The 26,194-nt window shown below is 45.8% G+C and overlaps 1 protein-coding gene across 1 annotated transcript; it reads right to left on the bottom strand.

Moving 5' to 3' along the window:
• Positions 1–1,435: 1,435 nt before the first annotated feature.
• LOC136645340 (cytochrome P450 2J4-like) lies at positions 1,436–21,055 on the bottom strand. The gene is made up of 9 exons (XM_066621570.1): positions 20,882–21,055; positions 19,793–19,955; positions 14,186–14,335; positions 13,059–13,219; positions 10,737–10,913; positions 10,465–10,606; positions 4,906–5,093; positions 2,867–3,008; positions 1,436–1,803 (listed from the first exon to the last, which is right to left on the bottom strand). The coding sequence occupies exons 1-9, from the start codon at positions 21,053–21,055 to the stop codon at positions 1,625–1,627; spliced, it is 1,476 nt and encodes a 491-aa protein (XP_066477667.1). The 3' UTR covers positions 1,436–1,624.
• Between the last annotated feature and the right edge of the window lie 5,139 nt (positions 21,056–26,194).

The following is a 26,194-nucleotide window of genomic DNA, read 5'->3' as shown; positions in this document are numbered from 1 at the left end:
AATCTCTTTAGCACAGCAATTTTCAATGCTTCTCACAGCCTTCTCTGCTGGATCCTATCCTATCTTATCCTCTGTGTCGGGCTGAAGAACCCAACATGGAGGTTCTCAAGTCTGCAGTGGCAAAATAGATGGGTCTGGGGCTTTCTGCAGGGGAAGGGGATGAAAGTTCTCTTCCCCACGGAGACCTCTGGCTACTTCCCAGGATACAGAGATCCACGGATACAGAGATCGCCATTTTGGCACTTTTGTTCCTCCAGGCACCAGGAAGTTTAGGATGGGGCTGTTAGTAAAGGAAAACAATCCTGGGGCCAGGGAGGGGCTAAGCCTTTCCCCCTTTTGACTTCCTTGTCTCACCACATGAATAGATCACAGTTGTTTTGCAGGAAGAAAATGCACTTAGACATTTGAGTGAAGCAAACTGCAGTTTTTACTTAGAACACTCGGAACACAGTTTTCCGAGCAGCTTGTCAGTGAGCTTTTATGCTCACATTCACCCTAAGGAAGGGGGAGGACCTTCACGCCCGTTTATGCTCACATTCACCCTAAGGAAGGGGGAGGACCTTCATGCCAGTTTATGCTCACATTCACCCTAAAGAAGGAAGAGGATCTTCACGCCAGTTTATGCTCACAATCACCCTAAGGAAGGGGGAGGATCTTCTTGCCAGTTTATGCTCACATTCATTCATAAGTAAGTCCCATTAAAATCAATGGGGCTTACTCCCAGGAAAGTGTGGATAGGATCGGGCTGTGACTTATCTGCCACGCACCTTTCAGCACATTGCAGAGGATTCTGGGACATGTTCATATGGTGCACTCTGTTCACAAAGAGCAGTGGTCAGGCCTATTGGGCCTGCAAGAGGGCAGTGACAATGACCTGGCTGGAGCCTCAGCAACACATTCAAAAGTTTATGTCACGTTCTGTAGTGAATCCATCTCCATTTCTTTGATCTTCCTCTACATTCTCTAGAAGTTCAGTATTTATTTATAAGAACATTCCATGTGGTCATAAGGAAAGGATAATTTATTTACAGGAACACTATGCTTGGATTAGGGGGAGGGACAGAGAGAAGCCCCACATGCTTCCTACGTAGCTGGAATGGGATCCCCAGAAGGAGGAAGGATAGTCTGAGATTAGGAATCTATATATCAAAGACAGCTTTACTGAAAAGATAAGACTTTATTATTATTATTATTATTATTATTATTATTATTATTATTATTATTATTATTATTATTATTATACCACCGCTTTTCAACTAAAAGTTCACAAAGCGGTTTACAGAGAAAAATCAAATAACTAAATGGCTCCCTGTCCCAAAAGGGCTCACAATCTAAAAAGATGCCAAGGAATACCAGCCGACAGCCACTAGAACAGACAGTGCTGGGGTGAGGTGGGCCAATTACTCTCCCCCTGCTAAAAAAAGGAGCACCCATTTGAAAAAGTGCCTCTTACCCAATTAGCAGGGGTAACTTTATTTTGGCTAATGACGCATGATTTGATTATCAGGATTTGGAGGAAGCCACAACATTCTGGGCTGGGAAATCAAATCCTTAGCTTCACAGTACTGTCTGTCGCTGCCATGCAACTCCCTAAAAACAGGCAGGCAGAGACCGCACACAAGGCTTATCGAGGAATAGCACAGATCTCAAAGTACTGAGGCTGCAGAGTTCCCCCCACAACTGGCTCCGTGTTTACATCTTTGGTTCCTTCTGCCATATGGAATGTGAATGTCTTCAGAAGGTTTGCAAAGAAAAGGAACATCTCCGTCCTGGCCAAATGGTCTCCTATGCACAGGCGATGTCCTGCAAGGGAAGAGAGGGAGAGAGAGAGGACAATCAGTGCCCAGGGTGTGCTACAGGGAACATTCCAGCTAAAAAGCAGTCCTCAACAAATCAAACACATTTCTTGGGTCCTCCACAATCCTGTGTCCACAGCACACTTATCTGATGGCTCTGAGTTTGTCTCTGTACATTGGACATGGGAATGCGATTCTAAAATGAGAGGATAACATGGCAGGTAGCAGAGCGGCATTTCAGACTAGTGTAAAATTGTTTATCATGTGGGCATAAGCAGGTGAGTTCCAGAGGTCACGTTAAGAGATTAATCCAGGCTTGTCTCAAAGGAGACCTGCTCTTGAATGTCCCAACTATTGAAGGCAAAGGAGACATCTTGAATAAGAAGCTGGAATAGGCAAACCATTCAGCCTCTGGCCTCACCCTGGCCCTATTCTGAACTGCATACCACCTTTCAGCACACAAAGAGAAATACATGTCCATGTTCTCGTCTGTGGAACTGGTCACCTCAACTTGGGAGAACACATACAGGAAGAGTAAAATCCCAGGCTAGTGGATCTGCTTGAAGTGTGCATTTCTGTATACCTTCAGTGGGGAAATCTAATCTTGCTAAGCTGACAGGAATCCTCTACCTCAAACTAAGAGGTAAATGCTCAACTACTATATATGTAAATACAGACAATATTACAAAGGTGACTTAAGCCTCCAGAGCTCTCTCCTCCAAAGGAAGCTGCCTAGAGCAACAGCCACTCAGTTTCTGCTAATCGAAGAGGACAGAACCTCAGACATCCCCATGTTCCTTTTCTCTGCCACTCCACTATGGTGCATCTTCATTGGGCACCAAACTGCCTGTGATGTGGGACCCATGGTTCCACTCCCTTTAGTGATGCTCTCAGCTGCTATTTTCTTTTCTTAAAAAAACACCCCAAACTGCAGGGTCAAGTTTTGCTTGTAGCTAAACGTGCAACTTGTCCATGCGGGTGGCCGGGGAAGCAGCACTCAAGACCCCTCTTTAAATCCAAACCCTGAGCTCCAATGCTGTGAAAGAGCTTTTCCCAATCTGTGCAGTCACCTATTGAAAAGGGAATGAAGGCTTCTCGACAGGTGAAATTCCCATCCTTGTCAAGGAAGTGGCCTGGGTTGAACTGTCGAGGCGTCTCCCACTCATTGGGGTCATACAAGGCAGAAGCCATGTTTGGGAAAATGATCGTGCCCTGCAAAGAAAAAGCTGACAGTTTAGTTCGGTGTCTCAGTTGAGCTCCAGGGAAAGAAATTAATTAGAAGGAGAGCCAGTTTTCAACGTTTACAGGCTTATTAATATTTATTGACCATTTTTTTCAGTGGAATGGGTTCACAAATCAGTTGACAGCAAAAGGAATGAGAAAGCAACAACAGGCCCCAAAGGATCTGAGAATCTTAAAAGAAACAAGTAGCCAAGGTGGAAATACCAGTAAACAGCCACTGGATAGGAGACTTTGCTAGGATGATTCAGGACAGTTGCTCTTCCCCATGCAAAGAGTAAGAGCAGATCCACTTGGATTTGGGTTACGTTCTTAGCCCATACAGAAGACACCAACTAAATCTCCACCTTTGCAAAATGAACAAGAACTTTTGTGGGATGGGGGTGGGGGGGGTCTGTGTTACATGGGCCCACATTGTGCAATGCTGCAGTCAATGTATAATTACAATCCTCACTTCAAATATATCCTGATAGAAACCAAGCAGGCTCAAAATGCTCCAAAAATTGAACTTGGTCATAGTAGGTGGGTAGAAACATTGCCTCAGTGTGCTTCAACAGTGAAAAGGCATAGTGTTGGAAATTCAGAATAAAACACCAGCCATCACTCTAGTCACTGGCGTAGCTAATTGGGGCTGGGGTTCATTTCCCCAGGTACCAGGCCTTGAGGGGGTGTCAAGGGAGCTTGACACTAGTGGCCAAAATTGTGGAAACCTTGGTATTACGAGTAATTCAAATCATGTTATATATCATTTGAATGGTAATTTAATGCAGAATGTAATGAAACAAACCCCATTGAATTATCTCTATTCTAGCAAATATTATAACCAAATAACCAGAAAAAGAAAACACAACTGCCTTATGTAACAAAATGTGAATTTCTTTAAATCAAATTGATCAATGACACTTTAGTTCTGAGAGCCAATGAGGTGTTATTATGATACAGCAGGGAACCAATAAGGTATTCATATGAGTCAGCTCTCATTTCCATGTATCATAATACAGTTACCCCTGCTATTGGGTAAAGAGGCACTTTTCAAATGCTGCTCCTCTGATATTTAGTATGGGGAGAATAACTGCCCTCTTCACCCCAGCACAGTGTCTTTTCTAGTGGCTACTTGCTGATGTTCTGCATCCTTTTTAGATTATGAGCCCTTTTGGGATAGGGAGCCATTTACTTATTTGATTTCATCTACAAACCACTTTGTGGACTTTTTTGTTGAAAAGTGCTACATACATATCCTTAACAATAATAGTCAGAGCTAATACTAAAACTCCTATTCAACTGTGTGAGTGTCATCAAGTTGGGCCCTGATTTTTTGTTGGTTACTGATTTATTGGGGGACCTGTGTTTTTTTGGTTCCCCCCCTCCCAACATTTCAAGACAAAAAAGCCATTGGCTGATCAGCATGTCGCACAACCACTCCAAGCACACCATAACTCAAAAGCAATTGGGTGTAAAAAATTTTTGTTCCCCTGGGTGCCAGATGCCTTCACGGTGCCACTACCACTACCACTATTCCACTACCACTGTTTTGCAACAGAAGTAGAGAGAATCACAGAACAACTGTAATAGTACACCCCTATGCATGATTACGCAGAAGTCCCACTGTGTGCAGTGGGGCTTACTTCCAAAAAAATGTGTTAAAGGCTTGCAGCCTCAGTGGCATTAGTTATGACACTGCTCAAGCACTGAAAGTCTCTGTGACCAGTATTGCGGTTTTCAAATGTCCATCTTCCTCCACCTTTGTGCGCAGACTCTGTTGCAAATTAGACTGGAGAGCTCATTTTATGGCCCTGCAGCTGGCTGCAGAAGAAGCATGACAAAAACAAACCAACAATGACATTTGAAGGAGGAAGAGAAATCCATTCACCTTTGGAAAGTGCAACTGCCTCACCACGATGTCCTTTGCACAGTATCTGGGCATCCCAATGGCAATAATGTTGCTGAAGCGCTGGACCTCGTGGATCACAGCGTTTGTGTAGGGCAGAATCTTGCGATCCTCATAGCAGATCTTTTGGCCTGGAGCTAAAACTGCATCCATCTCCTTTTGGACTTTTGCTGTGGAGGAAGAAACAGACAATTCATCTATACAAGCACAAGCGATTCATCCAGGATTCAGGGAGACATGAAACATCCCATTGCTAAGGCCTGGTCTGTGCGTGTAGTACAGGGGTGTCCAAAGTTTTTGGCAGGAGGGCCACATCAGTTCTCTGACACTGTGTCGGGGGACAGGGAAAAAAAAGAATTAATTTACATTTAAAATTTGAATAAATTTACATAAGTTTACATAAATGAATATATTAAAGATGAACTTATATGAATGAATGAAGGTCTTGCAATAGCTCAATGCCTATAAAAGGCCTTGTACAAAGCAAGGCTGGTCTTTCCTTTGCTGCCACTGCTGTGTCACAGATGTGTAAGAGCAAGCAGTGAAGGGAGCTCTCATCCCACAGCTCACACGAGAGGTCAAACAGTCGCCCTCAAGCTGAGAGAAGTTGCGTTGGGCCAGTGCAGGCTTCAACAAATCTCCGGAGGGCCAGAGGCTCATTGGAGACTGGGGGCTCCCTGAGGGTCGCATTGAGAGGCCTCGAGGGCCGCAAGTGGCCCCCAGGCTGGGGTTTGGGCACCCCTGGGTAGAATGAGGTGGAAATGAAGTGGCAGAATGGAGAGGTAAACCATGGCCTGTACCATGTCAGGCTACTGGTGGGGGTTATTGCTTTTGGATCCTCCCCCATGTGCAGAAATGTCTGCAAACAGACAAGTAGATCTTCAAAGACACAGGCTCTAGCTCAGCCATTCAGCCACTGAATGTTCTATTGCAAAGGAGGTACAACCACAATGGCAACAGTGATGGGAAGCCACATAAGAGCTGCCCATGGGCACTGCAGCAGGGCACAGTCACAATCTTGCCCACACCTTTCCATCCAAGGTAAAGGGAACAAGGGCCACACACCGTAATGTGGCCCACATGCCTCCCCCCCCCGGTCCTCTTTCTCCCTTCAAAAATGTATAGGGAAAAAGGAGATGAAACAGCCAAGCCCATTCCCAGGCCCCCATTTTTTAAATGGAGGGAGAGGAAAGAGATGGGACCAGGACGAGCACAGTGAGAACATGCATGTGCTGCAGACCATGAGGGTCACCACCACCAAGATCAGGGATGGAGAAGCCTACCTGGCCGGCATCCAACAGTTGCTGGCATGGCCTAATCCTCCCAATGCAGCAAGGGGTAGGACTAGTGTCAGCAATGGCACCACCCTGGGGTGCTGGGCCCCTGGAAGCTGCCCAGGAGGGCTATCAGCCCTGCACACATGCAGCAGCTGCCACAGAGTGGATGCGCAAGGAACAAATTCTAGGTTCTTGTAGACGAGCTACACGCTCTTCTTGTCAGGAAGGGACGAGGATCCTTTGCTGGATGCTAGCTGGATAAAGCACAACTATTCAGAAGGAAAGTTCTCTCTGCTCTGCTATACATGGGGAGTGTGGAAGAGGAAGGAGCCCTGGGAAGTCCACAAAGCTCTCCCTGCACAACAGCTCTTCACAGAAGCGTAGCTAGATCGTTTGACACCAGGGGCCCATAAAATTTTGTCACCCTGTATGATGCAATCAATCAATCAGTCAATCAATTAACAATTTTATACCACCCTCCTCTAAGCAGCTCAGGATGGTGTACATGGTTCCTCCCCTTATTTTGTCTTCACAACAACCCTGTGAGGTAGGTGAGACAGAGATAATAATAATCACAACATGAAATGAGTAATAATAGTGGCTGGAAAATAAATGCAGTGAATATTTCCCCACAAGCAATGGATGAAATTCTGCATCAAATGGTATATAACATGATGGTATTATTCCTAAAAGCCACAATTTCCAGAATTTTGGTTACTAGGAAGAATGTGGGGGATCTAGGCTTGGAGGGGGGAGAAAGGAAGATTGTGGAATGATCCAGGCTGGGGGGGAGAAAGGGAGATTGGGGGGGATCCAGGCTTGGAGGGGGGAGAGCAAGCATATCACTATCAGGACTCACCCAGCTTTGCAAGTCTAAAAACAATTAAAAATTCACCTTACAGCTAAAGCCTCTGTTTCATTCTTGGGGGGGGGGGAGGCTGCCTTCTGGAGCATTTGTTGAGCTCCAGTTTCATCGGATTGGCACCATGTAGCTAGCCTTGCACTCCCTGTGCCCAACATGACCAGGAACCAAGGAACGTTTGCCTACTGGGGAGTAAACGCTACCATGTGGCTTCCTTTCGCTTTCCATAGGGCTCAATACATTCATCTGCTTGGAGGGAAGGACTTCCTTTTTGGGTATTTTTTGGGGGCTGCTTTCATTGGACAGGAACTATTCTGGTGCCGTTGGATTACTCTCAGCCTGCCCTTTCGGACGGACTAAGGCAAGTCCGCCTACTCATGAATAATCATGCGATATGGCTCAGTTTCACTTTCCATAGGGTTCCATGCAATTTTAGGTTCCTGGTTTTTTGGCCATAACTTTTGATGGAAAGGAGATATTTCACTCTGGTTTTTTGCATTACATTCCACTGGAAATTCCACATCCAATGGTATATGGCATGATGGGGTTACTCCAAACCTTCATGATGTTAGTGATGTTGGGTCATTTGTGGTGTCACCCACCCAAGGGTGGAACCCGGGGTGGACTGCCCCCCACCCCCCGCTAGCTATGCCACTGGCTCTTCAATAATGCCTTGGTCCAGTTTACTTTGCCTTATCTTAAACCAGGCACCACCCACCTGGCAATTTGCAACACATGGATTAAAAGTAACTGTTAATTAAGTTTATATGTTGTAGTGTTATATCATATATGTAAATGTAATCATTTCAATTATACCTACTTAGATCAGGAAACTTAAGATGCATAGCTCATAATAACAAGAAATTAATGAAAGCTAGATGTTGCAGGTGAAAAGCTTACAGACTGTCCTTTAATGCAAGCAATGTACTCTATTTAAAACTCTGGAGGGATGACAGATATTTATCAGAGGAAGAATGCAAAATAAAACTAGTGCCGTTTGGTCAATCTCTGCTCCCAATAGTATTCAAAAACAATTTAATGAGAACTGATTGAGAAACTGCAAATGTGGAAGGAAGGTGACATAACCATTGGAAGAGACTTTGGCCCAAATCCTCACCAACTTTCCAGCACTTACATAGCTGTGACAGGGGGGCATGTGCTGCATTCTACAGTTGGGGGGGGCGCTCACAGAGTCCTCCTCAAAGTGAGGGAATGTTTGTTCCCTAACCTAGGAACTGCACTGCCCTCATGTTAGTCCTGGAAAGTGGGTTAGGATTGAGCTCTTTAGCGCAGATACCTTTTACTGGACTCTTCTAATCAGATTGTATCATGCATGAGAAAACCTCTGAATTTTAGAAATTGGTCAAGGCATGAAAATATAGAGGATGTGTATAAACAATGGAACTCTGGAAAAAGAGATTGCACCTTCCTTTCTGAGAGACATGGATCTTATTCCAGAATTGATTACTGGAATGTACTATATAGTTAAAACATATAGGGTGCAATTCTAATTAACTTTCCAGCATTGAACTAAGGGCAATGCAGCTCTGCAGTAAGGGAACAAACATGCCCTTACCTCGAGGAGGCCTCTGTGCCTGCCACTCAACTGCAGGATGCAGCACATGCCCCACTGGCACAGCTATGCTGGAAAGTTGGTTAGGATTGTGCCCATAAAGTCTAAACTAGAATGATAGTGTAGACCATGCTCCAATTACCTTTATCTTTATGGGAATGAAGGTGTGCTACCCACTCACTGTGATGATCAAAGGCAGGAATACATTCCTTATGAGGTAAGGCTACAGTGTTTGGGATATTTTAGCTTGGGGGAAAAGGCAGTTAAAGGGGGATATGACTGAAACCTGTACAATGATTCATGACTTGGGGGTAATGGAGAGATACATTATTCTCCCTCTCTCACAATATTAGGACTATTAGGGGTGATCCAATGAAACTGTTTGGCAGGAAATTTAGAACAGTCAAGAGAAGGAGCTTCATCACACAGTGCATAATTTGTCCGCGAAATCTGTGGCTTCAAGTTGTGATGATATCCACTCCCCTGTTTGGATGACTTTAAAGGGGCACTGGACAAATTAATGGAGAACAAGTCTATCAATGGCTACTGATCATGATGGTGATGCAGCACCTTCTTGTTCAGTGGCAGTCTACCACTGAAAACCAGTTGCAGGGAAGCAATAGGATAAGAGAAGTATGCCTTTGTATTCTCTTTATGAACTTTCCAGAGGAATCTGGATGGCTACTCTGCGAAGCAGGATAATGGATTAGAAATGGCTCTTTGGCCTGATCCAGCAGCTTCTTTCTGTCCTTAAGAACATATAAGAACATAAGAACAGCCCCACTGGATCAGGCCATAGGCCCATCTAGTCCAGCTTCCTGTATCTCACAGCGGCCCACCAAATGCCCCAAGGAGCACACCAGATAACAAGAGATCTGCATCCTGGTGCCCTCCCTTGCATCTGGCATTCTGACATAACCCATTTCTAAAATCAGGAGGTTGCGCATACACATCATGGCTTGTACCCCATAACGGATTTTTCAGAGACTTGTCCAATCCCCTTTTAAAGACGTCCAGGCCAGTCGCCATCACCACATCCTGTGGCAAAGAGTTCCACAGACCAACCAGACGCTGAGTAAAGAAATATTTTCTTTTGTCTGTTCTAACTCTCCCAACACTCAATTTTAGTGGATGTCCCCTGGTTCTGGTGTTATGTGAGAGTGTAAAGAGCATCTCCCTATCCACTCTGTCCATCCCCTGCATAATTCTGTATGTCTCAATCATGTCCCCCCTCAGGCGTCTCTTTGCTAGGCTGAAGAGGCCCAAACGCCATAGCCTTTCCTCATAAGGAAGGTGCCCCAGCCCAGTAATCATCTTAGTCGCTCTCTTTTGCACCTTTTCCATTTCCACTATGTCTTTTTTGAGATGCGGTGACCAGAACTGGACACAATACTCCAGGTGTGGCCTTACCATAGAGTTGTACAACGGCATTATAATATTAGCCGTTTTGTTCTCAATACCTTTCCTAATTATCCCAAGCATAGAATTGGCCTTCTTCACTGCCGCCGCACATTGGGTCAACACTTTCATCGACCTGTCCACCACCACCCCAAGATCTCTCTCTCCTTTGGGCAAGAAGCACAGCCACTGTAAGCTAATATGCCCACCTTACCATGATCTGCCTTGATCATAGTACCCTTTCATTTGCTCAGTATAAAAGGCTGACAGTGGCTTTCCAGGTTATCAGACAAGGGGCTTTCTTAGCCCTCCCTGGAGATGTTACAAGGGACTGAATCTGGTGTCTTGTGCATGCAAAGACAGGCCACCAAGCTACAGCTCCTCCCCCCAACTGTGAATGTGACTGTGTGCTCATTTCATTCTTTTCTCACCTTGAATATCTGGATACAGCACCATGTAGAGCAAACTCCAGTAGAGGGTAGTGCTGGAGGTCTCTGTTCCACCCAAAAAGAGGTCAAATATACTCTGGATCATGTTATCTTCATCATAGGCTGGTCTGGGCTCATCTTTGCTCTGCAGGGCAACAAAGAAGGAAATGGCTCATGACGTGTCCAAGGCTACCCTCGTAACTGGTGTCTTTCATAACTGAGAGCAACAAGGAAGGGTTGTGCATGTTCAGAATACAAACACAGCAGCCACTTACTTTCTCTAACTGTGCAAGGTAAAAATCAATGAAGTCCTGTGGCTCCTCTGGCATCCCTGCTGCCCGGTGGTTGCTGATCTCCTGCCTTATGACGGAACGCACAACATCACAGCTGAGCAACATCTTCTTCTGGCGCCCCGGGATACGATGCATCAGCCAGGGGAAAACATCGTAGAACTGGAAGAAAGGCACATCAGGTAAAAGGTGCTCAGAAAACATGAGAGCATCAACCAGTGACGTCACAAGGGTGCAGTATGGGGGTAGGCCACCCACACAGCGGTGCCACACCACACTTTCCTTTGACAACCTCCATCTTGCTCCAGGCTCTGCCTCCTCCTGCACTTGCTGGGAATTGTGTTTTTGCCGCTAACCAGCGAGGACATGAAGCTAGAAGACCCGAAGATCACTAAATGGAAGTGATCCAGAGGCAGGTTATTGCATTTAATGCATTGTGATAGCCCAGAAGATTGGGGCTACATGATGATGTTTCAACATCATCCCCAAAATTCTGCGTCGTGGAGATCCTTCAAGACTGTGGCACCCCAGGTGGCACCTGTATCTGGGACGCCTCCAGCATCAACATCCAAGAAGTACCTGCTGAGATCCCTTTCTCTGCTATGAACCTCCCTGCATGATCAGCTCATCTGAGGAGCCCCTTCTCCAGCTGTTTCAGGCATCTGAGGCCTACAAAGCCATTGGTAGAAATCCTTCTCTAGGCAGGCTGTCTGAGCTGCTTTTTCTCTTTTGACTTTCAGAAGGTCAGTGAAAAAGACCTGCATGTTTCGGAGGGCCTCTAAAGTAGTGAACAGTCTATGTCAGGGGTGTCAAACATAAGGCCCGGGGGCTGGATGCGTCCCCCGGCAGCTTTTTATCTGGCCCTCAGGCTCTCAGCTGCTGCAGTGCTGCAGCTGAAATGGTAGCCCACATGAAAATTGGGCTTTCCCAAATCTTGAAATATGATCAAGATTTGCGTACTTTCTCTTCTGTCATTTGCAGTTAATGAGTTTCTATATGAGAACAGGGTCTGATTTCTGACCATTAGCTGCTTAATGATGTCACTTTCTGCTTAATGACATCACCTCCAGTCCTCAGCTAGAGTCCTGAATGCTAACTTCAGCCCTCTGTATGAAACGAATTTGGCACCCCTGGTCTATGTGCTGGTGCTTGATGCATAGTCTTGTGGCTGATTCTAGCAATGGGCCTTTTGGTTTTGGATGCTGTAATTCTCTTTATTTCAGTTTTACAATGTTCATTTGTACATTTCGTTTGTACATCGTTTGTACCTTGAGAGCTTTGCCAAGACCCTAAGGTTGATGAGCAGGCCTTAAAATGCAGTAAATAATTAGGCTACTTGGAATGAAGCCTGGGAGGGACAGATTTCATATGCACCCTCCTGCCTCTCAGTGAGCCAGACCATTGGTCATGCGCTAGCCTGCTAAACACCATATAGAACAGTGGTTCTCAAACTGTGGATTGGGACCCACTTGGTGGGTCTCGATCTAATTTCTGGCGGGTCGCAAGAAGCTGGTGGCAGCCATTTTGGAAGATGGCAAAAGACCTAGGCAGCGCCATTTTGGAAGTGGGCAAAGCCTGGGCTTCACCATTTTAAGCTTCCCGGCTTAAACATCTTTCTGCTCTGACATCACAGTGATGTTACTTCCTGTTTGATGATGTCATTTCTGACTATGACATCACTTCCAGGTTGCTGACATCACTTCCGGTGGGCCCCAGACAGATTGTCATTCTCAGAAGTGGGTTCCGGGCTAAAAAGTGGGTTCCGAGAATCACTGATATAGAAGATAGTGGCTTAGCTTAATCAATGCATGATTATGAAGGATCTCTACCCACCCACAGTATCCCTTGCAGTTTTAGTCGATATGTCTAAGCCATACCCACATTCATGAAAATATAACACTCACCCACCATGCAATTGAGAAAACTAAACAGTATTCATTATAAAAGAAGTAAAATACATTTCAAAGTCACAGAATCCAAACCACTGCTGTACCTTTTTGGAACAAATTCAGCAAAAATCAGCCAGTGCTAACATACCATAAATCAAAAAGACATAACAGAAAAGGGATACCACAGTGGGGCTTACTCCCAAGTCAGTGTGCATAGCGGTCCTGCCTTCAGTGGATGGGGTGAAGTCCCTGAAACTCAAGAATGGGCTGTGTCTAGCAGTGCCCTTCCTCCTGCCAGCCAAGTTCAGCCACTCTTTGCCAGGGCTCCTCCTCTCTCAACTTGTCTGGCTACAGAAACATCCTGATTTCTGATTCTTGGGGAAGGGAAGAAGGCAAAGAAACAAAAGGGTTTGCTCACATAGTGCAAGAGACTCCCTCCAAACTTAAAGATACACTCCATGGCTTCCAGCAGCTGATGAAAGGTTTCGTTGTCAGAGGAGAAGCGATGCCCAAAGACCACGGCACAAGTCACGTTTGAGACGGCCAGTGTGAGGGCAAAAGACGGGTTTGTGGGCTTTCCTGCAAGTGGAATGGATTGTGTCATGAGCCAATCTCATGAGTGCAGACCAAGGGCTAAGTGTCCAACTGGGGATCCAAGAAGCCACTCGCTAGAATGCTGTGACAGTCAAACTCACTAGGTGGGCTTACCCAAGCTGCTGTCTTGAAGCCTCAGCCATATGGATGATGTTTGGGGGGGGGGAAGCAGGAGAGAGGGGGAGTCGTAGGCCAAAAGACCTGATGCCTGTTCCGGCCTGACCCCCCACCCCCACCCCGCCCTTGCACAGGGTGACTGAACACCAACTGTCCTGAGAGAGAGCAGCGGAAGGGTCTCCCCCTCTGGTGCATTTTAGTTTTTCACTCTTGTTGTGAGCTGTCTTGTGAGAATGGTAGTCTTAAAGGTGAGGTATTCATACAATAAACAAACCTGATGTAAGCCCTCATAGGAACTACTGAGGCCAGGGATGGCTTAAGAGGATGCAATGCCTGACAGTGCTTGGATCTGCCACTCCTACCAGCTTGCATCTCTCCCACATGCAAGCGTCTCCATGGCACCTGGGGCAGAATCTTAATTTTTGCTGTGACTGCACATTTGCTACATCACAATAACGCAGAAGCTCAGTGACCTGGATGTTTGGCGATTCCATCATCATGTCACCACCATACTTTTGGATCACCAAACTCTGCAGGCAGTGCCTCCCCAACTTCAGACCTCAACCCATGTCACTGCTGCTCTTCTGACTTTTTATTCATTTGTGTGTTTTTAAATGTCACACTACCTTGGGTCATTGGCTGAAAGGCAGTATCAAATTGCAATAAATAAATAAATCTTGACTGGGCAATGCAATGATTCCAAAACAGCTCCTTTGTTTCAATCTCAGTACAAAGATAGGTTGGGGGGGGGGTTCCATTTGAGTACAGAAGAAGAAAAGGCTTATGGACAGGAAGAAAATAAACAAAAGATGCATTTGCTCAGTCAAGCTGTACCTTTGGTGTTTCTAAAGGCATCTACCAGATGGTGGACTTCTTCCTGTATCTTGTACTCCAGGCTTGTCTTCCCCAAGCCCAGGGCCTTCAGAGTCACAAGGGTAAATCGTCTCTGATTCTTCCATGTTTTGCCAGTTGCCAGCATCAGACCTGAAGCCATTGAAAATCAGATTAGCAACCCTGCAGATACTGTAGAGTTGTTTACAGGACCAAAGACATTACTTGGGGTGCAGAATCCAACTCCCAGAATGGCAGAATCTAAGGCGGCCATTCAAACACTAATTCCAATACCTTGAGCCTTCCTACCATTATGAGACACCGCACAGAATGTCAATTTTGCTTCAGCAACAGGTAGTGAGGACTCCCTTCCCAGTTCCGTGCCTGACCCTTGATTCTGTTTGTCTGAGCACGGGATGAAGAGGAGAACGATGGACATTGCCTGGAGTTCCTTGGAGGAGCAATGGGACATAAATGCAATAAGTAAAGAGGTGTGGCCTGGTGGGATGGGGAACAGGAGCCTGTCAAGCCCAGGAGTCTGGGAAGAGAGGTTGCCCAGGATGCCAAGATGCATAAAGTTGGTCCACAACAACAGGACACCTTCCCATGTGTGCTGCTGTGACTGTCATAGTTAGCAACCACTGAAGCAACTCCCAACCCCTTTTCAGCTGCACCATCTGACTGATTCCTAATGATACCATCACATCAGCCAACATGCATGGAAGCCCTCAGGTTATGCCTGATAGGTGTGGGATCAACTGCCAGAACTTCACCAATGAAAAAATCTGAAATGGAGCAGGCTTCATGCCACTTCATATGATACATTTTGTGCTCAGGAACTCAACTCCTGATCATGAAATACATGCATGTAATCTCAGATACCACAGACACTGCTCACTGAAGCCCCCTTTTTTTAAAGTGATGTCCTCTTATATTTAGCAGGGGAAGAGCAACTGTGATGCACACCTGCATCACATCTTTTGTAGTGGCTGTTGATGGTGTCTCTTCTGTGTTTTTTATATTCTGTGTTTTTTTACACTCTTATTTTGAGTGTGAACCTTTAGGGACAGGGAACCATTTATTGATTTATTTCTATGTAAACCGCTTTGTGAAATACTCTATTAGAATGTGGTATATAATATAACACAATATATTCTACTCCTTGTGTTCTGTGCTACCTGCTACACACTTTACAGGGGGAAGGGCTGGGCCTCTGCTTTTCTGCATGTTGAGGGGAATTGCTATCATCTATATTTGGGGATCCTCTTTATCCCAAACACTACCTACATATGTACATTGTTTTCCTGACTCTGGAGCTCAGATGCTCCAACAATAAAGGAAAATAAAACCCTTCTAGTGGAAGGCTTGAACGTTGGTGATTCAGTGCTCAATTTCTGTGCCAGTCTGAATCGAACTGGTATCAATTTATTATCCAATCAAACTTACTGGAAAATGACAAGAAGACCATCATTAACTAAACACCTTTTTGTGCTGTTGCAATGACTTAAAAGGAACAATTGGCAGCATCCGGCCTTTTTTTGATAAAGGAATTTGCCTAATGCCTAGACAGGATCAAATGCATGACTTTACATTAGCAATTGTGACCACTTGCAAGCGCTCCTGACATGAAGCAAACTTCAATTCAGCCTCAAAAGGCCCAATCCTATACCCCGCCATAGTAAAGCATGCAATCACAGCAAAAAGGCACATGCTGTATGCTACGGTGGAGGAGTGACCTGAAGGCAAAAAGGAAGTAAAAAGCATATGTTTTGAGGAGGGAAAAGTTTCCAAGAGAGGGGGGTATCCAAGAGAGGGGAGAAGATCCAGCAGGCGCAACTGCCACTGAATCCACCCCTCCCTTCCCTGATGCCCCCAGTTCCTGTCCCAGAACATTCCTCCCCCTCCCTGCCCACAGCCCACCCTGCTGGAGGATCTGGAAAGCTCACTGTAGTGTGGCCAGCACCACTTGCCGTTTTCAGAATTGGCTTGAGTAATACACTATAGCTGTGGTTCTCACACTTTTCGCACCGGGACCCACGTTTTAGAAACAGAATCTGTCAGGACCCACCAGAAGTGGGTGGGTCATGAAAGGAAGTGACATCATCGAGCAATAAAATTTTTAACAATCATAGGCTGCAATCCTACCCACACATACCCAGGAGTAAGCCCCATTGACCATCATTGTTAAAAGCATGTGCAGAGTAGCCTATTAAAAGTACTGATCTGTAATATTTCCCCAAATGCAGTCACATAGCAAGGGAGCATCAAGTCTAAGAAATTAAAAATAAAATACTGAAATGAATGGGGACCCACCTGAAATTGGTTTGCAACCCACCAAATGGCTCCCAACCCACAGTTTGAGAACCACTGCACTATAGAACATGGGTGCCCAATTTTTGGCAGGAGGGCCACCTCATCTCTCTGTCACTGTGTTAGGGGCCAGAGGAAAAAAAGAATTAATTTACATTTCAAATTTGAATAAATTTACATAAATGAATATATTAGAGGTGGAACTTATATGAATGAATGAATTTTACTGAGGCAATGATACACAAGGGACAATCAGGGATGTGCTTTTACCAAAGAATACAGACAAAGCCAGAAAAGGTGGGGGGTATTAACATAATTCCTGACCACACACCTCTTGCCCGGAAATAAAACACACGGAGACATAAATTGTTTGGAGGCAATGATGCATATGGGACATGGGGGTGGTTAAAATAACATCAATCAGGAGACAATCAAGGATGTGCTTTGAGACTAGCCAGACTCACCATTCTTCTCTGTAGGTAGGGTTAAGAGGGTTAAGGGTGAGAGCCTGAAGCGGCAGCCATGGAGACCTGAAGATCTTGTGATAGCTCAAGACCAGGGGTGCCCAAACCCTGGGCCAGGGGCCATTTGCAGCCCTTGGGGACTCCCAGTCCGGCCCATGGGGAGCCCCCAGTCTCCAATGAGCCTCTGGCCCGGTGGAGACTTTTTGGAACCCGTGCCAGCACAATGCAACTGCTCTCAGCGTGTGGGCGACTGACCTCTTGCATGAGCTGTGGGATGAGCGCATCCTCCACCACTTACTGTTTCACATCTGTGATGCAGCAGCAGCAGCGAAGGAAAGGCCGGCCTTGCTTTGTGCAAGGCCTTTTATAGGCCTTTAGCTATTGCAAGACTTTCATTCATTCGTATAAGTTCTGTCTCTAATATATTTTATTCAAATGTGAAATGTAAATTACTTCTTTTATTTTCCTGGCCCCTGAGACAGTGTCAGAAAGATGATGTGGCCCTCCTGCCAAAAAGTTTGGACACCCCTGCTCAAGACAGATGTGAAACAGCAAGCAGCAGAGAGAAACCTTGCCTACTTTTTACTATGGTGGGGAGCCCACCTTTCAGAGCATTGGTTGAGCTCATAAGAAACATAAACATAAGAAAGATAAGAACAGCCCCACTGGATCAGGCCATAGGCCCATCTAGTCCAGCTTCCTGTATCTCACAGCTGCCCACCAAATGCCCCAGGGAGCACACCAGATAACAAGAGACCTCATCCTGGTGCCCTCCCTTGCATCTGGCGTTCTGACATAGCTCATTTCTAAAATCAGGAGGTTGCACATACACATCATGGCTTGTAACCCGTAATGGATTTTTCCTCCAGAAATGTGTCCAATCCCCTTTTAAAGACATCCAGGCCAGATGCCGTCACCACATGCTGTGGCAAGGAGTTCCACAGCCACACGCTGAGTAAAGAAATATTTTCTTTTGTCTGTCCTAACCCCCCCAATGCTCAATTTTAGTGGATGCCCCCTGATTCTGCTGTTATGTGAGAGTGTAAAGAGCATCTCCCTATCCACTCTGTCCATCCCCTGCATAATTTTGTATGTCTCAATCATGTCCCCCCTCAGGCGTCTCTTTTCTAGGCTGAAGAGGCCCAAACGCCGTAGCCTTTCCTCATAAGGAAGGTGCCCCAGTCCCGTAATCATCTTAGTTGCTCTCTTTTGCACCTTTTCCATTTCCACTATATCCTTTTTGTGATGCGGCGACCAGAACTGAACACAATACTCCAGGTGTGGCCTTACCATAGATTTGTACAATGGCATTATAATATTAGCCGTTTTGTTCTCAATACCCTTCCTAAGGATCCCAAGCATAGAATTGCCCTTCTTCACTGCCGCCGCACGTTGGGTCGATACTTTCATCGACCTGTCCACCACCACCCCAAGATCTGATCTGTCACAGACAGCTCAGAACGCATCAGCCTATATGTGAAGTTTTGATTTTTTGCCCCAATGTGCATGATTTTACACTTACTGACATTGAAGCGCATCTGCCATTTTGCTGCCCATTCTGCCAGTCTGGAGAGATCCTTCTGGAGCTCCTCACAATCACTTCTGGTCTTCACCACTCAGAAAAGTTTGGTGTCATCCGCAAACTTTGCAACCTCACTGCTCACCCCTGTCTCCAGGTCATTTATGAAGAGGTTGAAAAGCACCGGTCCCAGGACAGGACAGGACATCTTTGATGAGGTATTCCACCATCTTACCCAGTATAGATGTTAGGCTGACCAGCCTATATTTTCCTGGGTCCCCCCTCTTTCCCTTTTTAAAAATAGGCGTGACATTTGCTATCCTCCAATCTTCTGGCACTGTGGCCGTTTTGAGGGACAAGTTGCATATTTTAGTCAAGAGATCAACAACTTCATTCTTCAATTCCTTGATAACTCTTGGGTGGATGCCATCAGGGCCCGGTGACTTATTGATCTTTAATTTATCAATGAGGTCTGAAACATCTTCTCTTTTAACCTCTATCTGACTTAACTCCTCGGTTAGGAGGGGCCGTTCGGGCAGCGGTATCTGCCCGAGGTCTTCTGCCGTGAAGACAGATGCAAAGAACTCATTCAATTTCTCTGCCATCTCTAAGTCTCCTTTTATCTCCCCTTTCCCTTCCTCACCATCCAGAGGGCCAACTGCTTCACTGGTGGGTTTCCTGCTTCTAACATATTTGAAGAAGCATTTATTATTCCCCTTTATGCTGCTGGCCATGTGTTCCTCATAGTCTCTCTTGACCTCCTGTATCACCTTCTTACATTTCTTTTGCCACAGTTTATGTTCCTTTTTATTCTCCTCATTAGGAGAATAATAGCTCATTAGCTCCACATTCATCAGATTGGGGCCATTCTGATGGCCTTGCATACCCCTTTGCCTGGCCTTCAAGGAGAGCCAAGGCACATTTGCTTCTCGTGAGTAAATGCACATGTGTGGCTCAGTTTCCCTTTACCTAGGGCTCAGTATATTTTTCCTTATCAGCTTGGAGGGGCAACTTCTTCTCGAGAGTTTGTTGCGGTCTGTGTTTATCAGATCGGGACCATTCTGGTGGCATGCTTTGCCTCGGCCTGCCCTTCAAAGTGGACTGAGGCATGTTCAACTACTTATAAGTAAACACAAACGTGCTACTTTGTTTCAGTTTCCATTGCACTCGATACATTTTCTTGGTCAGCTATCCGCTTGTCAGTTTTGCAAACTACTGGTAGATCTCGATCCACAGATTGGAAACCACTGGACAAGTCACATTCCAGGAATGACCAATGCTGGCATGTGTCTCCAATGGAAAGCAGGATCATCTCACCTTTGTTGTTTGCCATCTCTCTGAAGATAGGAGTCAGAGGCCGGCCTACAACCGCTTCTGGGTTGGTGGTGAGACCTTCCTTCACCGCTTGGAATCCATTCAGAATAATCACAGGGGTCCAACCAAACCACAAGGTATAAATGTCCCCATAGGATTTTGCCACCTGGAGGCAAACACAAAAAAGGACACTTCACCTGTCTGTGAGCACAGACTCTTTTCCTCTCGGCCTGCACCCTGCTTAGCACAAGTGCCTTTGGGAACAGACAATCATTTTTGTAATAATTACTCTGGAATAATACAGAGTACAGAATAATTACAGAATAATTACTCTGAGATTATATACATAATCACTTTTTTCACTTTTTCATGCCTGCTCACACTTATCTATATGTGTGCTTAAGCAGTTCTTCTCCTTTTTTAATTATGCTCACCTGGATAAACAGCAATTGCTTATAGTTATTAGTGACTTTTATTTTGATGCTCTTCCTTTTGTTCATCACATTAATTTATGTCAAATACAACTTGTCTGTTTGGAATGTCTGGGCTCTGACTCAGGGCCCAATCCTGTCCAACTTGCCAGCACCAGTGCAACCACAGTGCAGCCCTGAGATAACGGAACAAACATTCCCTTACCTTGAGGAGGCCTCCGTGACTGCCTCCCCACCACAGGAAGCAGCGCATGCCCCATTGCAGCATGCACTGCAGCACGGGCACTGGAAAATTGGATAGGATTGGGCCCTCACTCCCTACCCCCCTCTCTTTCTTCAGACTAGTTCAAAGGTGTTTGCACAGTGACAAAAGGTGAAAGATCCCTACACACACGTTTTGGGAAAGACACACACACACACATCACCATGGCATCCGTGAAAACAAAGTGTTCCCTGCATCATGTGGCTTTCTTCTCAGCGTCCATACACTAAGGAAACTGTGCAACTACTCTGGGGCTGCCATGGCCAAACCATAACTACTAAAGAACCTAACAGCTGGAGAGCAACAGTTTCAATATACAAAAACCCAATTTCTCTTATCACCTCAACTCAAGCTGGCCTACTACTCAGGCAACTGATTCAAGGGTCAGAAAACAAATACCTCCATCAGGACATCACGACTGAATTGAAGTAGCTTCGGCTGCCACAAACTTCCAATAATTGGGAGAGGAGTCGGTCCTGGAGGAAAACGTTTGCTTCTCCATTGCAGCCTTACAAACTGCACCGTCAGAAGGCTCAGGAGGAACAGGATGAACAGGGAACCCAGTCCCAACATGGAAGCGCAGTTGTCCCAGGTTCAGACAGAAGCTCTCTGTGCTGCAGTAGTGTGAGCTGAAGCTTTGGGTGTGATCCCGTTCACAGGCCAGATATTTCCAGCCTGCCTTCTTGCTTTGGCGTGCCCTCTGTCAAGCCTACCAGTATATCTCCATTGCGTAGGGCATTTTATAGGTTGCTCAATACATGATAATGAAAAGCCTCCCTTAGAAGAATTTCTCAAGCACAAGTACGGCTTAAGCCAAAAACTACAGTGTGTGTTACTGCATTTAAATAATGCGCTCAGTTGTGGCTGTTAGATAAAAGGCAATACCATACTGCCAAACACTTAAGACATACCACTCTAGTTTAATTGCTACCCAAATGGCATGACATTTTTTAGTATTATATCAGCTGTCAAAGGGATCTTCCTGCCAAATTTCTGGCAGATAAGAAAAAGGGTCCTTGGTTATAGGCAATTTAAAAAGGCCCACAGACACTCAGCATAATTACCACCTGAACTAGTGGTTCCCAAGCTGAAGGTCATGACCCACTGTTAAAAGAAAAGAAAAAAGATCCACTGCCATGATCTGCTTCATGGTTAAACCCTCACCACCACCACCACAAGTTACAAAAACAAATAGGAGTGAACAAACTGAATGATTCATATGCTGTTCAGTTTGACTCTCATACAGGTTTTTATGATATGTTATGTTTTTATCTGCTTGTAAATTATGTTTGTTTTGTAAGCTGCCTTGAGTCCCTTCGGGGAGAAAGGCGGGGTAAAAATAAAGTATAATAATAATAATAATAATAATAATAATAATAATAATAATAATAATAATAATAATAATAATAATAATAATAATAATGTCCTTCATTTAGAAATGAATAAAATAAAAAATTGAATAAAATAAAATAAATAATAAACTGAATTGGGGCCATTCTGTTCAATTTTTGTTTGTTTGTATCAAAATGAATTCACATCTCAATACAAACAGGGAGAACATTAGGAGCATGCCTTCCCAGGCCTGATCCACTTTCATGGGTCAACCCAGACTTGCATCAGAGATACTGCTGGAGCAAGTGCAAGTTGACCCATGGCGGTAGCTGAGGCTTACCCTGAGGCAAGGGAACAAATGTTCTCTTACCTTGCGGAGGCCTCCATGTGCCAAAACTATCCTGTGGAGCCACTGCATCACCATGCGGAGGGTTATGGCAGATTGCGCCACCCAGAAGATGCTTGGATGTGTTGTGTTGTGTTACAGTAAACCTACAGCTGGGTGGAAGTTTTGCTTTGTGGCCTCAACTCACAGAGCTGGGACCTTGCATGCAGGGCAGTGGTATGCTGTATATGAGGTGTATCTGAGAGCAGGGAAAAGTTCCTTGAAGATCATATGGTGTTCCCAAATTGGTGTGCATGTGGTGTTCCAGAATAGTTTTGTGGCTTTCCTCACCAACTGAAGCTGAAGCAGCTGTTAACTGGAGCAAAAGAGGAAATTGCAGGCTCACCTGTCCAGCCAAGGAACCCAAGAGCACATCAGAGAAGCACAGCCAACAGCTCTCAGGCTTCCTTCTCCTTTTGCAGGGCTGCCAGTACATACTCAGCCAGTATGTCCAGGGAGTCTCAGCCACAGCAACCCCGTAGGCTTCCTTCGTGGTCTGGAGTAGAAGCATGGGGTTCAGCTGCCTGGCAGTACCTGCAACCACTGCAGCTGAGCAACCCCCTCCTGGGAGCAGGAGAAGAAGGTGCAGGGGGTTGCTCTCTCAACAGAGGCAAAGCTCACTCCCCTCCCGCTGTTCCAACCTTGCTCTTCATCCTCACAGGGCAACAACCTTCTCAACATGGCTGCCAGGGGGGAGGAAAAGCATCATCATAAATGTTGGCGTATCAAAAAGATTAGTTGTGAAAATATAAATGAGAGCTCTCAACATGCTTCCAATTTCCCAATGCTTCTTACACTATGAAAAAGATAAGAACAGCCCCACTGGATCAAGCCACAGGCCCATCTAGTCCAGCTTCCCGGATCTCACAGCGGCCCACCAAATGCCCCAGGCAGCACACCAGATAACAAGAGACCTCATCCTGGTGCCCTCCCTTGCATCTGGCCTTCTGACCTAGCCCATTTCTAAAATCAGGAGGTTGCACATATGTTGAACCATTGAAGAAGCATGCATTTTCTGGAGGAGGAGTGGAGGAGGAACCAGTCTGTTCTCTTGCAAGAATGGGGGCACAGGTTGTGAAAACAGAGAGATAAGAGGCATTAATCCTTCAGTGTCTCATCAACATTTCATCAATGTACTGTTTTATCTCAACTTAATTACAGTAGTTGCCTGAGGTGGTTTCCACACAAAGCAGGTTAGCAAGGAGATACCATCACAGCATGTACAAAGCAGCTGAGTTGAGGCAGCAGCCAGGTGAGGCAGCTCTTGTCAGACCAGTTTCCCCAAACTGTTTGCAGGGAGAGTCAAGCAATTTATTTTAACCTTTGAGATCAAACTCTATAGAAGCTTCAGAGCAGGTCTGGCTGTTCCAGAAATTCTTTCAGCAACCTGAACACAATGCCCTACTTCTCCTTCAGCAGGCTCGGCAGAGGGAGAGCACAGAGGGAAGAGAAAGAAGCCGGAGGGAGACAGACATGAGAACAAAGGAAAGTGATACATGTGTGGCAAGACTTCTTTCAGACATGTGCATTTGCCATCCAGTAAAAAGCACTGGTCCCAATCAGTGTTCTCTATTACCTTGCCCGCCCAGCCCTCCCCCCATGCATAGAGCCCTACCATGCCTACCTTCTCCGGAGCACTCAGCAATGATGTCATCATGGGCAGGAGGTCTGATCTAGAGGGTAGAGCCTCCATTCGCCTGAAGATAACATCTGAAGGTCGCCAGTTCGAGGCCACCGGCACCATGCGACCTTGAAACAGCTGACAAGCTGAGCTGGGCTATTCCATCTGCTATGAGTGTGGGAGGATGGAGGCCAGAATGTGCGACCAGATTAAGAAACAAACATCTGAATGTTGTGGTTTCTTGAAAGATAGAAACCTTCTTTCAAATTCATCTCCTTCTTTCATCTCCTGTGACAGATCAGGAGAGAGATCTTGGGGTGGTGGTGGACAGGTCGATGAAAGTGTCGACCCAATGTGCGGTGGCAGTGAAGAAGGCCAATTCTATGCTTGGGATCATTAGGAAGGGTATTGAGAACAAAACGGTTAGTATTATAATGCCGTTGTACAAATCGATGGTAAGGCCACACCTGGAGTATTGTGTCCAGTTCTGGTCGCCGCATCTCAAAAAAGACATAGTGGAAATGGAAAAGGTGCAAAAGAGAGCGACTAAGATGATTACGGGGCTGGGGCACCTTCCTTATGAGGAAAGGCTACAGCGTTTGGGCCTCTTCAGCCTAGAAAAGAGACGCTTGAGGGGGGACATGATTGAGACATACAAAATTATGCAGGGGATGGACAGAGTGGATAGGGAGATGCTCTTTACACTCTCACATAATACCAGAACCAGGGGACATCCACTAAAATTGAGTGTTGGGCGGGTTAGGAAAGACAAAAGAAAATATTTCTTTACTCAGCGCGTGGTCGGTCTGTGGAACTCCTTGCCACAGGATGTGGTGCTGGCGTCTAGCCTAGACGCCTTTAAAAGGGGATTGGACGAGTTTCTGGAGGAAAAATCCATTATGGGGTACAAGCCATGATGTGTATGCGCAACCTCCTGATTTTAGGAATGGGTTAAGTCAGAATGCCAGATGTAGGGGAGAACACCAGGATGAGGTCTCTTGTTATCTGGTGTGCTCCCTGGGGCATTTGGTGGGCTGCTGTGAGATACAGGAAGCTGGACTAGATGGGCCTATGGCCTGATCCAGTGGGGCTGTTCTTATGTTCTTATGTTAAATTGTAAAATTGCCTGCCTATGTAAACCGCTTTGAATAAAGTCTAAGGAGAAATCTGAGGACCAAGAAAGGCAGTATAGAAATACCTATATTAATTATTATTATTATCATCAATGACTCACCGAATATGTCATCACTGAGCTAGGGAGCACCAAGAGGGAAGCTGCATGAGCTTCCTATAGGGCTGCACAGGTCACACACAGCTTAGAGGGAACGCAGATCTTTGGGGGCACTCTATGTCTCACATCCACTGAGAAAATTACACAATGCTACTTATTTCCATAGAAGATCCGCAATTTTGCACAGGAAGACACTCTGAAAGAGTAAGAAAGAGATGTGTACTTGGTGTTTGGTGGGGGAGCTTGGTGCCAGCAGAGTGTACATGTGGTGCCCTGTTGGGAGGAGAGCAAGGTGGCTCCCACCATTACCATTCCCTCTCCTGCAGGGGAGTGGTGGCTGCCATGGGACTCACTGTGAGAAATGACTCTTCTGCCCCTGTGGCTATGATCCTGACAAACAGAAGGGCTCCCAATGAGCCTTCGGCCAGCAGTAGCAATGGTTGTAATGCCTAGCATTCACCAGGGGAGAGAAGATGCTCACTGTCATTAGCTGTTGCAAAGAAAGGGCTGGTCCCCTGCTAGCTGATAACGAAGACATGACTGGCAATGCTGAAAGGCGATTGTTGGGCTAGAGAGGCAAATATGCAGCATCAGTACATTGCAGTATGGAACTCCCTCCTTTCCTTTGCTTACCTGCATGGAGGTGACGTCCTCCACGATCCTCCCCAGAGTGTCCTGCAGTCTGTTTATTGCCCCTAGAGGTAATTAAAAGGCCATAACCCTGTTAGCCATTTAACACCTCTCTAGCTTCTCCAATTTCAGTTGCCAATTGCTCTTTAACCATAAGAGCTTTCAGTCCTGGTAGTCAGGCCAATTTGGTAAACCCCTTGTAGCCCTGCTCCAGCCTGAGCCTCTCTGACTTGGCTTGAACCCAGGAGCCACCGGTTCCAGTTACTGGGGTCTCTAGGTCCCACACTACTCACTCTGGATTAGCTCACACAACCAAGTTCCCCTTGTTCAATCAGTCCCAATAATCCATTCAGTTGTAATGGATAGGATTTATTGAATATAGATTTAAAGAATAGTTATACAGACAGCACTGCATCAGTCATAGATTTCAGAATGTAGGGTAGAGCATATCAGTACAATGCAATACTCAGCACTCATCATTGGCATCCTTCAGTCTCAGAAGACTCTGGTATT

The sequence above is a fragment of the Tiliqua scincoides genome, chromosome 3 (genome assembly GCF_035046505.1).
Source record: "Tiliqua scincoides isolate rTilSci1 chromosome 3, rTilSci1.hap2, whole genome shotgun sequence".
Classification (NCBI taxonomy): Eukaryota; Metazoa; Chordata; class Lepidosauria; order Squamata; family Scincidae; genus Tiliqua; species Tiliqua scincoides.
The sequence above is the reverse complement of the archived record's forward strand: the minus strand, read 5'-3'. Positions and strand labels throughout refer to the sequence as shown.

Coding starts and splice junctions, on each gene's coding strand:
- LOC136645340 (XM_066621570.1), bottom strand. CDS start 21,055: ATGTTGGGACTGGGTTCCCTGTTCATCCTGTTCCTCCTGAGCCTTCTG. Junction 13,220..14,185: donor TGCCTTTAGAAACACCAAAG/GTACAGCTTGAC, acceptor TTCCACTTGCAG/GAAAGCCCACAAACCCGTCT. Junction 10,607..10,736: donor ACCTTGCACAGTTAGAGAAA/GTAAGTGGCTGC, acceptor GTTGCCCTGCAG/AGCAAAGATGAGCCCAGACC.